This window comes from Lepus europaeus, chromosome 15, assembly GCF_033115175.1.
Source record: "Lepus europaeus isolate LE1 chromosome 15, mLepTim1.pri, whole genome shotgun sequence".
Classification (NCBI taxonomy): Eukaryota; Metazoa; Chordata; class Mammalia; order Lagomorpha; family Leporidae; genus Lepus; species Lepus europaeus.
The window spans coordinates 92,052,648-92,064,868 of NC_084841.1; the positions used below are offsets into that span (position 1 = coordinate 92,052,648).

At 58.7% G+C, this 12,221-nt stretch overlaps 1 protein-coding gene across 1 annotated transcript in view; it reads right to left on the reverse strand.

Annotated features, from left to right (window-relative positions):
- THBS4 (thrombospondin 4) overlaps nucleotides 1–12,221 on the reverse strand; it is a 45,150-nt gene that overhangs the window by 12,871 nt on the left and 20,058 nt on the right. Inside the window, exons 3-9 of the mRNA XM_062212020.1 lie at nucleotides 10,033–10,280; nucleotides 7,965–8,073; nucleotides 7,538–7,620; nucleotides 4,802–4,853; nucleotides 4,436–4,641; nucleotides 2,951–3,088; nucleotides 1,271–1,339 (exon numbers count right to left, since the gene is read on the reverse strand). Coding sequence (XP_062068004.1) covers nucleotides 1,271–1,339; nucleotides 2,951–3,088; nucleotides 4,436–4,641; nucleotides 4,802–4,853; nucleotides 7,538–7,620; nucleotides 7,965–8,073; nucleotides 10,033–10,280 — 905 coding nt within the window. The remainder of the gene's footprint in view (nucleotides 1–1,270; nucleotides 1,340–2,950; nucleotides 3,089–4,435; nucleotides 4,642–4,801; nucleotides 4,854–7,537; nucleotides 7,621–7,964; nucleotides 8,074–10,032; nucleotides 10,281–12,221) is intronic.

Genomic DNA, 12,221 nt, shown 5'->3' on the forward strand with positions numbered 1-12,221 from the left:
GCATGGGAAGCAGCGGGAGACGGCCCAAGTGCTGGGGCCCTGCCGCCCGCATGGGGGACTCAGATGTAGTTCCAGGCCCTTACAGTCTGGAGCAAGGAGCTCAGTCTCCCCATGTGGGTGGCACAGACCCCGAGCCGCCACCGGCTGCCTCCCAGGGCGGGCATTAACAGGAAGCTGCAATGGGGAGCGTGGCCCAGGACTCGAACCCAGCCACCCTGACACGGGCTGTGGGTGTGCCACGTGGCGTCTCAACCTCTGTGCCAGACGCGGGCCCCTGGAAGACTTGGGAGATGTTGTCTGACTTCTGTGCTGCGGTTCCTTTGGCTGTAAAATGGGGGAACAACAGCGCCGCTCCCAGGGCTCTCATGATGGAAGGAGCTCATGTGGTGTCTGTGGAGCGCGGCACAGAAAACAGGGCGGCGGGGGCTAAAGACCTTCCCCGACACAGGGAAGGCAGGAACAGTCGGGACAGGAAATGAGCTGCTCTTTTGCTGCTGGTCTGCTGTGCCACAGCTTTCTTTTTTTGACATTATTTATTGGAGAGAGGGAGAGAGGCACTGAGAGAGAGATTGACAGACAACTCCTATCCACTGGTTCACTCCCCAGATGCTCAAAGCCACTGGGACTACACAGGGCTGAGCTGGGAGCCAGGAGCTCAACCAAGGAGTGAGTGGCAGGGACCCAACGACACGAGCCACTCACACAGAAAGCTGGGTGCAGGAGTGGGGAGGCAGGAAGGAAACCCAGGGGCTCCGACGTGGGCGCGGTACACAGTGGGCGTGGTACACAGTGGGTGCGGTACGCAGTGCTTTAACAGCTCCGTCACCCCCCCCCCCCACTCCCCGGATCTGCCGCACCCTTCATCCTGAACCAGGTGACAGGGACTTGGAGAGGCAAAGCCCAGATCAGAGCATTTCAGGTACAGACCTCCCTTAATGCTAAGCATTTCCATGCAATACAAATGAGCTTCAAAGAACTTTACACAAAACAGAATGCCCTCTGGGGACCACGTAATTATCAGCAAAACACCTAACTATTAATACAGACCGACGAGATCTTCCTGTTTCTATAATACAGGCCCAGTGCCACTCCATTTAATAAACAGCTACCCAAGAGCCCAGGATCACAACTTTGACAGAAGATAAAGAGCAAACCTGGCATTTACAAAGTCATTCTTACAGAGAAAAGCACTTTCTGCCCGTCAGGTGTGTGGGGCCCCAGGTCACCTGTGGGTGTGGGGGAGGAGCTCGTGACACGGCGTCGCACTTACCACACTGTTGGTGCAGACGGAGTGGGGCGTGCATGCTCCGTTGGCGCACTCGTCGATGTCGGTGCAGACCTGGCGTGGAGAGAGACGCCGTGTCAACAGAGCTGCGAGCCAGCCTCCCATGGGTGTGGCCCCTGCTTTGTGAATGTGTGCAGGGGGACAGGCGGCGCAGGAGCCTCAGGGGCTCGGCAGATGCTCTCCAGCAAATTTCAAGCGACAGCTGCCCTCGTGGGTTTATGGCTACTCAGAGAAGTCGCACCTGCTCAAACCGCCTGAGCCAGGCGAGATTTTTAGGATCAGTCCTGGGACTCACGTGCTTCTTCTGCCCAAGAATTCCTGTCCTTTCTTCAGGCCCCGGGTCTCAGGCTGACCTCACACACCACACATCAGTGGCTTTAGCTAGGACCGTGGGGAGGTTACTGCTCTCTGGCTGGTTTTGGTGCCAACTTTTTGGCACATGTGTGATCTTTTTGGCACATGTGTGGTTCTGTATTACAGGCCTAACACAGATCCGCAGCTCCTCTCACTTGCTTCTCTTTTTGTATTTTTGTCAACCAGGTCCCAAAGCTGAAGCCAAGCTTCCTACAGTGGCTCAGGACTGGGGGGGGGGGCAGCACCTGCTCGCAGTGGGTGGGGCAGCTCCTTGGGTGCCAGGTCCTTGTGGAGGCCCAGGGCTGCACGTGCTGCCCCCACCCCACCACGAGCGGTGCAGTCTTCCATCCCAGTGCTGCTCTGCCTGCCTCCTTTCTGTTTCTTCTGACCTGGTTCGCATTACACGTTGTTGCTAAATTTAGCAAGGTGGCTCCCTACACTTTGTCCACCCCGCCACACTTTGTTCACCCCACCAGGTTGCTGGGAGTCAGATGGGACCCCGTGTTTCACTGTCTTAGAGGGAATTCAGAGGAGGGAAAGAAAACCTGGGGTCTTTACTCTGCTGGGCACCTGTCACTCCCATGTGTCTGCCCCGCCTCCCCACCCCCACCCCCCACCCCCGGCACTCCCATGCGACTGCCCCGCCTCCTCCACCTGTCACTCCCCCATGTCTGCCTTTTTCTGGTCTCAAGAAAGATGCCCTCTAGAACTCTTCGATGGGCAGCTAGCAAGTGAAGGGCACCTGCCCTTCTTCAGAGCTAAGGCAGCAAAATGTATTCATTACCACCGACTCAGAGCTGAAGGCGTCACAAAGAACTTCCCGCCTGCCAGTTAAGTAAGGACCAGGACGGAGCAGCAGCCGGTGAGACGTGGAGGCTGTCTTGGGCTAGGGCCTTTCGGCAGCTGACAGCTTGTATCTCCCAGAAGAGGCTGGGTTTGCTCGGGGGGTTTCTTCTACTTCTGACACCCTCTCTAAAACACCTTCTGATGGGCAACAATGCCTCTGAACAAGTGACCTGAGCTTTGAAAGCTTTTTATCTGCGTCCCTGGCTTCTCAAGTTATTCCCCAGGATACAATGTCCAACGGCTACCAACAAGGGGAGCCCCCAGTTTCTCAGTACCAGTGAGTGCAGGTTTCCGCACACTCCCATCACTGCTACCCCAGCTCTGGGGCTTTATGAACGCGTGTACTCAGAGTGAGCTGACGTCCTGGATTTGCCCACTGCACGTCACCACATTCCGCACACGCTGGCTCCCACCCCCACTGTGTGTTACCATGAAAAGCAGCTGCGGTCCGGACCCTGAGCCCACCTGCTTGTTTGATGTGGCAAAACTGATCCCGGCACCCTGGACCGTGGGCCCCGTGAAGCCCACCGGGCAGGCGTCGCATCTGAAGCCAGGAGCCAGGTTCACGCAGCGCACGCCCGGGTAGCAGGGATGGTATTTGCACTGGAGACAAAAAAAAAAAAAAGCTGTCTTTAGTCACACGGAAGAAACACATGCAACGTTTTGCACGTGCTCGTTTATGCCCTGCATGTCTGGGTGGGGAAAGTGACTGGAGGAAGCCAAGGCTCGCACCTCCAAGGGTACCTGCTGGACCTCTGAGCCCCCACCTCTCAGTCAGCGTGGGTATTAGGATGACACGTGGACACGCAGAGGGTCCCCGGTGTGAACCAGCCTGCCTCCCTGGGGAACAGGTGCCCTGACGTTCTAGCTGGCAATCTACAAGTCTGCGACAGCTCGTGTCCCTGGGCCACATGTCACCTGGCTGTCGGTGACCCCAAAGGTGTCAGTGAGCCACTACTCAGATGGAAAGCCCCGGGGCAGACAGAGCCAGGCAGGCGCTCCTTCCGGGTGAGGTGGCTGCCGGGGCCCACACCTGATCGCGTCCAGGCAATTCTAAGCTTCTCAGAATCGAGGAGATTGGTCTCCCTCTCCTTCTGTTTGAAACCACTTTCAGCTAATGTAAAAAACATGACCACTTCCTGCCCTTTCAAGAGTAGGAAAATTCCAGCGCCTAGATAAAAACCAGACGCAGCTCTGCGAAGTGTGCGGAGATGTGTGTCCAACGCGGGTTTACTAGGGCTTCCTTCTAGCTGTGCAGTCCCGGGGAGGTGACTGCCAGCGCTCCTGCAGCCTGCCGGGGCTGGCCGCTGAGCCGCGGTCCCCACGGGGCCTCTCCCTCCACGTCTCCTGTCGGCCATGTGTGAGGGGAAAGGCTGCCACCTGCTGTGGATGCTGCCTGGGCACTGGATGTGTGGCTGGTTACCCACGGCCCCGGAGCGGTCTCTCCAGGAGCTCAGCCAGGCACACAGCCCGTATCTGCTGCCAGTGCTCACTCTGGCTGCGTCCCTGGCACTTTGGGGTACTCCTGGGTTATGGGGCCTCTCTGATGGATATTGTTGGTCTGAGGTTCCCTGCCCACTGCTCCCCCACTTTAGGAAGGCTGAAGGCATCCACCATGCCCCCTCGAACAAACCCTCCCACCGATCCACCCTGCCCACATTGGCAGAAGTGTGGGAGGGTGAGTGGCACACGGGTTGTTGAGAAATAACGGTACAGAGGCCACGGCAGGCGGGCATCGCAGCCCTGTAGCCAGGTGGGCAGCTGCGCGGGCAGCGACAGAGACGGCCGTGTCCTGCCACTCCCTGGGGGCTGCCAAGGACTCATAAGGAAGTCCTTTGCGTGGTGCCCGGGAGGTGACCCAACCTGTGCCCTGCCATCAGTGCGGCTTCTTTCCCCAGGAGCTGCAGGGGGCTGGGGGGGTCGCAGGGAGCTCCCACGTGCTGAGCTCACCTCGTCCACATCAGAGCAGGTGATGCCATTCCCCGTGTAGCCCTCGGGGCAGGGCCCGCACTGGAAGCCGTCCCTGGTGTCCGTGCAGCGCACGCCTCGGAAGCACGGGTTGGAGTCGCAACGGCGGCGTGGTGGGCGTGTTGGGGGCGCCGGGGGAGCGGGGGGCACCAGGGTGTTTGGGGTTGGGGACTGAAAGCTTAGAGGACCTGGAGACAAACAGTCCCAGGGGTTATTCATCACCAGGCAAATAGACCGGACACGCCACGAAGCGCCATTCTCCCTCTACCCTGTGCTACACCCACAGCCCATGGTCACCACGGCCGCATCTCTGCCCACGCGAGAGCCAGGGACCCACATGGTACTGACCACAAGCCTGGCACTCGGCGATGGTGTTCCGCAAAAACGACGTCTCCTTGACCTTGGGTTGTGCGAGGGGAGAAAGAGGATTGAAGGGAAGTCTTTGTGTAGCCCCTAGGGATGCACCCCTCTCAGTGGGGCTGGGGTGACCCTGGGGACACACCCCTCTCAGTGGGGCTGAGGTGACCCCCTGGGGACACACCCCTCACAGTGGGGCTGGGGTGACCCCCTGGGGACACACCCCTCTCAGTGGGGCTGAGGTGACCCCCTAGGGAGGCACCCCTCTCAGTGGGACTGGGGTGACCCTGGGGACACACCCCTCAGTGGGGCTGAGGTGACCCCCTGGGGACACACCCCTCACAGTGGGGCTGGGGTGACCCCCTGGGGACACACCCCTCACAGTGGGGCTGAGGTGACCCCCTGGGGACACACCCCTCACAGTGGGGCTGGGGTGACCCCCTGGGGACACACCCCTCACAGTGGGGCTGGGGTGACCCCCTGGGGACACACCCCTCACAGTGGGGCTGAGGTGACCCCCTGGGGACACACCCCTCTCAGTGGGGCTGGGGTGACCCCCTGGGGACACACCCCTCACAGTGGGGCTGAGGTGACCCCCTGGGGACACACCCCTCACAGTGGGGCTGGGGTGACCCCCTGGGGACACACCCCTCTCAGTGGGGCTGGGGTGACCCCCTGGGGACACACCCCTCACAGTGGGGCTGGGGTGACACCCTGGGGACACACCCCTCACAGTGGGGCTGAGGTGACCCTGGGGACACACCCCTCACAGTGGGGCTGAGGTGACCCCCTGGGGACACACCCCTCACAGTGGGGCTGAGGTGACCCCCCTGGGACACACCCCTCACAGTGGGGCTGAGGTGACCCCCTGGGGACACATCCCTCACAGTGGGGCTGGGGTGACCCCCTGGGGACACACCCCTCACAGTGGGGCTGGGGTGACCCCCTGGGGACACACCCCTCACAGTGGGGCTGGGGTGACCCCCTGGGGACACACCCCTCACAGTGGGGCTGAGGTGACCCTGGGGACACACCCCTCACAGTGGGGCTGGGGTGACCCCCTGGGGACACACCCCTCACAGTGGGGCTGGGGTGACCCCCTGGGGACACACCCCTCACAGTGGGGCTGAGGTAACCCCCTGGGGACACACCCCTCACAGTGGGGCTGAGGTGACCCCCTGGGGACACACCCCTCACAGTGGGGCTGAGGTGACCCCCTGGGGACACACCCCTCACAGTGGGGCCGAGGTGACCTCCTGGGGACACACCCCTCACAGTGGGGCTGAGGTGACCCTGGGGACACACCCTCACAGTGGGGCTGAGGTGACCTCCTGGGGACACACCCTCACAGTGGGGCTGGGGTGACCCTGGGGACACACCCCTCACAGTGGGGCTGGGGTGACCCCCTGGGGACACACCCCTCACAGTGGGGCTGGGGTGACCCCCTGGGGACACACCCCTCACAGTGGGGCTGGGGAGATCCCCTGGGGACACACCCCTCACAGTGGGGCTGAGGTGACCCTGGGGACACACCCTCACAGTGGGGCTGAGGTGACCCCCTGGGGACACACCCTCACAGTGGGGCTGGGGTGACCCCCTGGGGACACACCCCTCACAGTGGGGCTGAGGTGACCCTAGGGACACACCCCTCACAGTGGGGCTGAGGTGACCCTAGGGACACACCCCTCCAGTGGGGCTGGGGTGACCCTAGGGACACACCCCTCACAGTGGGGCTGGGGTGACCCCCTGGGGACACACCCTCACAGTGGGGCTGAGGTGACCCTGGGGACACACCCCTCACAGTGGGGCTGAGGTACCCTGGGGACACACCCCTCACAGTGGGGCTGAGGTGACCCTGGGGACACACCCCTCTCAGTGGGGCTGAGGTGACCCCCTTGGACACACCCCTCACAGTGGGGCTGAGGTGACCCTGGGGACACACCCCTCACAGTGGGGCTGAGGAGACCCTGGGGACACACCCCTCACAGTGGGGCTGAGGTGACCCTGGGGACACACCCCTCACAGTGGGGCTGAGGTACCCTGGGGACACACCCCTCACAGTGGGGCTGAGGTGACCCCCTTGGACACACCCCTCACAGTGGGGCTGAGGTGACCCTGGGGACACACCCCTCACAGTGGGGCTGAGGTGACCCTAGGGACACACCCCTCACAGTGGGGCTGGGGTGACCCCCTGGGGACACACCCCTCACAGTGGGGCTGGGGTGACCCCCTGGGGACACACCCTCACAGTGGGGCTGGGGTGACCCCCTAGGGACACACCCTCACAGTGGGGCTGAGGTGACCCTGGGGACACACCCTCACAGTGGGGCTGGGGAGATCCCCTGGGGACACACCCCTCACAGTGGGGCTGAGGTGACCCTGGGGACACACCCCTCACAGTGGGGCTGAGGTAACCCTGGGACGCACCCCTCACAGTGGGGCTGCGGTAACCCTGGGGACGCACCCCTCACAGTGGGGTTGAGGTACCCTGGGGACGCACCCCTCACCATGGAGCTGAGATGGCCCTGGGACACACCCCTCACCGTGGGGCTGGGGTGACCCCCTGGGGACACACCCCTCACCATGGGGCTGAGGTGGCCCTGGGACCCAGCTGTGGTGTGGCTCAGGGCCAGCCTCCCCCCACCCTGCCCTGCTGTAGCACCCCCGTCCAGTGGCAAGCTGCTCTGGAAGGCCCAGGCTGTGCCCCGGTGACGTCCTGCGTGTTACCTGCTCTCTCAGGAGGTCCTTCACCTCCCCCAGCAGCTGGTTCAGTTGCGCCATCTGACCCAAGAACTGTCGATTAAAGTCCCCTGGAGGAAGAGTGCAAGGCAAGGCGCATTCAGCCAGTGACGGTCCTTTCTAAATGACCCCAAGTGACCTCCCGCCCATCACCCAGCAAGGATGACGGAGTCCCTAGGGTCTCTGAACTGACCTGGAGAGTGAGCTAATTCACCTAAGAAAACTGTGAGAACAGCGCCACCAGCTGGTTAGTCCAAATAAAGGCGCAATGAAAATATTCTTTGCCCTGGATGTTGCCCAAGTCCCTGACCTCCGCAGCTGCCCTCGTGGGTCGCTTGCTCACTGCCTACCAGCCCACTGGGGGCCTTGGACGTGGTCGGTGCTGACGACGCTGTGCACCTGCGCGGGCCCGCACCTGTGCTGGCGGCAGCCAGCGGCTCGCTCTGCTGCAGGAAGCAGTCTTGCAGGCTGGCCACCTGGAACAGCGAGCCTCGCACCACCAGCTTCAGCTCTTCCAAGAAGTCCTGGAAAAGAAACCACCACCACCACGTCCCAACCACAGCCTCTGCCATGGCGCTGAAGGCGACAGGCTGGAGAACACACCGGATTTCATCACGGAGCAGCCCCGCCCGCTTGGACACCGACATCTCACCCAAGTTTCTGGCTTCACCTTTTTCCTAAACCCCAGCAGCCCTAACCTTCTGACCAAAGCATACATGGGAGTGGCCAATAGCCCAGGAAAACGTGGGCCTCCGATCTGCCCAGGGGCTCATGGGGCAGCTGAGAGGAGAGGCTGCTGGCCCTCACGGTGAGCCCGTTCCTTACGGCCGCAGCCACCGAGGAGCTGCCTGCAACCTGCCGATGGAGTTATCGATCCCAGCTTCACACAGCGCTGGGTAGGGTTCTTGGCTCCACATTCCGGCAGTCTCTCATCTCCTTGGGCTATGAAAATGAATAAACAGTGTGTCTGTGACTGCTGGCACCCTGTCGCACAGGTATCTGTGGTCCTTAGTGGGTAGCACAACTCACAGGTATCTGTGATCGCTGGGTAGGTCATTGACACTGTATCTCACAGATGATCTGTGACCATTCGCTAAGTAGTCGGTACCACATCTCACAGGTCTCTGTGACTGTGTGACTGTTGGGTACATAGTTGGCACCGTATTCCTGTGTCGTTGAGTGATGCCAATCGTTCACACAATCACAAAGTCAGCTTGTCCACCCTTCATCTCGCAACTTCTGTGGTCCCTGCTCACCGTCCGAGGAAGCAGAGCTTTGGACAAAGTCCCGGTGGGGACAGTTTCCGAAGACCTTGCCATGGAAGAGTCCCGGGTTTTAGAAACTGACATATGTGGTTGTGGATGCTAATTTCCGACCTGATCAGCGACAGCATTTCTGTCACTCTGATTATCTGAGCTACTTTGGGGATTCAGAAGTAGGGTTTAGTTAGCTCTCTAGTCACTACATTTTTCTGCATATAAACTTACATATTTAAAAATCGGCACATGTATATGGCTCAGCAGAGACAAATCAACAGAAAACAAATTAGACTGCAGCTTTCTTGTAACTGCTGCTAAAGAACGCTCCCTGTTGTTCACGCACAAACCGCCAGGCCCAGATTTGCAGGTTTTCTTACTCTCTGGAACTTCTGCTTTTATCACTCTCTAGCAGTGCGCCTCCTTGTGGTGGCGATCCCTACCTACACCCTGCCACCTCGCACAAATGGCTCGTGCAGCTCGTCACTAAGGCACACAAAATGAAGAAAATCGCGAGGAAAATGAGGGTTGGGAGATAGAACATGACCATGTTATCGACCATAACAGTTGGACGTAGTCACTGACTATGGCATTGACTTCTGTACTGGATAAAAATCGGGAACTATGAACAGTTATAAATTACTGGGAAGGACAAAGAATACGAGTTCTTTATAGGAAACAAAGCATTTTCCAGCACAAAATTCTAAAAGGCAATTTCTACAGCAGGTGCAATGGTATCATAAAAAATGCCCCGAGCATGGTGTAAAAACAGAAGGCAGAGCTGAGGGGTTTGCAGAGGGAACAATAAATTCCTTTCGGCAGTGGATGTCCTGACAAGACCTGAAACACACTTCTAGTGCTTGGCAGTTCTCAATCTTTTTTTTTAGTTTTCACTGAAAATAAATATCAGAAGTATTAAAAAAAATAGAGAGCCCAGGCACAGGAAGATAGTTCTTTTTCAGCTGTTGCCTTCTAACTCCGGAGAGTCTCTGCTTACCGCTGGAAGCTAGGTGCTCTCCATCTGGGCTGCCTCTTAGAGTAAGTTTGAAAAGGCAGCTGCCTAGGCACCGCTCCTACAGGTCCTCCTACGCATTGTCTTGGGCGTGGCCCCCAGGTTTTCCCAGCGATCTAAGAGCAGAGCAGCCGGTGCGGGAGCCGCCAGCCCGTCCTGCGCGCTCTGCTCGGCTTCCCCGGCCCGGCAGCCCGCCCCTCCACTCTGGCTCCTACCTGTGCCTTCCTTTGTAAGGTCTTCAACTCAAAGGACTCGGGACTCTGGGAGAGGGCAGCGAAGGCTCTGGGGAGGTTGTGGACAGAGTCCACTTGGGTGCAGTCCACGTAGAGCTCCACGGAGCCGGCCCCTCGCTGCAGGTTGCTGAGTCGCAGGAGCAGCCTGTGTCGCCGCCCATCAGCCAGCTGCAGGTTGTTGAACACCACCAGGTGGATCTTCCCATCGCTCTTCATGTAACGGAGGATGGCTGGAGGGAGCACAGACCAAGGAACGCGTGATGGGCGGAGGGCAGGCACAAGGCGGGGTCAGGGGAGGAATCGCTCGGCAGATTGACCGTCTTCCCGGGACCATGCACTGCTCTGGGCGCGGGAAGGCAGCAGGCACCAGGAGCCACCCTCCTCCCTTGGATCTTAGTGTGGGTGGAGAAGCACACAACTCAGAGCAAGTGGGAAAACGCTCAGGACTACTGCAGACAGCGATGGGCTCCGTGAGCACACAGAACCACGTCGGACAGCAGGGAAGGGGCTGGCACTGTGGTGCAGTGGCGAAACCCTCAGCCCAGATCAGAGTGCAGTTCAAGTCCCAGCTGCTCCACTTCTGATGCAGCTTCCTGCTAAAAGGCATCTGAGAAGGCAGGAGAGGATGACCCACGTGGGAGACCCCGAAGGCGCTCCTGGCTTTGGCCTGGCCCAGCCCTGGCTGTTATAGGAATTTGGAGAGCAAACTGGGGGATAGAAGATTTCTCTCTCTCTCTCTCTCTCTCTCTCTCTGTCACTCCACCTTTCAAATAAATCATTTTTTAAGGGCAAGCTAAAAAGTAAGCTCCCAGGAGCATGAATTGCTGACTTCACCAAACACGTGCTATGGGGATGGCAGCTCCTTCAACGCTCAGTGTCCCCTCATTGCAGCCCTAGGAGACGGGAGAAAGTGCAGAGAAGGAAAGTGACACGCCAGGAAGGAAGGAGCCTGCACAAGGGCCTCGTGAGTGGCAGGACCTGACCCTGAGCCCGAGAGTGGCCGAGGGGATGCAAGCACAGGCCTGGGCAAGCATACGTCACGTTGGGGCTCACTGCTCACAAGACGAACCACACACACTATTCCAGGAGAAGAGAGTTTTGTAAAAAGTGGAGAGAGTGTAGTCTCAGGGAAGAGTTAGGGAGAAAACGGCAGAGCAAAGTCTATCGAAATTAGAGGGACATCGTGGACCTGTGTGGAGGATGTGGACACCCGAGAGCCCACCCACCAGTGCTGGAAACTGAGGTGAGACCAGACCACAGCAGCCGGAGCCCCTGGTGACAGAGCTGCAGGAAGACTCAGAGGGAACCCAGCTTGGAGCTCTGTGGGGGACAGTGTACCTGCCAAACTAGAAGAGGAAAAAAAAAAGGATGGACACGTTTCTCTCTCCCCATCACTTTACAATGGCATCCTGTTACAAGCTGATAGAGCAGGTGCCATTTTGGATATACATAACATCTGTGTCAGCTAGTGCCCAGCAACCAGCTGAGTGGAGACTCCTGACTCTGGCGGGGAGAACTCACAGGGGGCTGGGAGCCTGTGACTGTGTGAGGCTTCTGTACCCGCCTGTGAAAAACACTGAGCGTGTGTGGGAGGACTCACGGTGTGGCCGGGACTGTGAGCAGTCTTGGTGGGAGACCCCACAAGCTTGGGGGTTCCTGGTTACCTGGTGAGACACTCTGCTGGGGAATCCGAAGTTACAAGGGGGACTGCACAGATCCTTTGTGTGGACCTTGGGACAGAGCGGATGAATATTATACCGCTGGGGCTGGCGCTCAGGCACTAGTCTCCACTGCGGAGGGGAGCTCAGCTGAGCAGAATAAATTTCCCTTCAGATTAAAAAAGAGAGAGAGATTTACCATGCCAAACCTGGGTGTCATGTTAGGCAAGCCCTTAACCCTGAAGAACTGATAAGAACTCTGGCCACACCTACCACAAGCCTCTAAAGATTCATTGAAAGCAGACATCCCACTTATCTGCAGAGTCATATTACAATGATATAAGCTGCCACAGCAAAAAAAAAAAAAAAAATTAGAAACCAATGCATATCTCCACAGATGCTGAACAACAAACACACCAATTCAAGAAACAAGAATAAGGAAGACAACATGATGCCATGATGCCCCCAAGGAACACAGCACTTCAATTCTAGATTGTGAGGATGATTAGATGG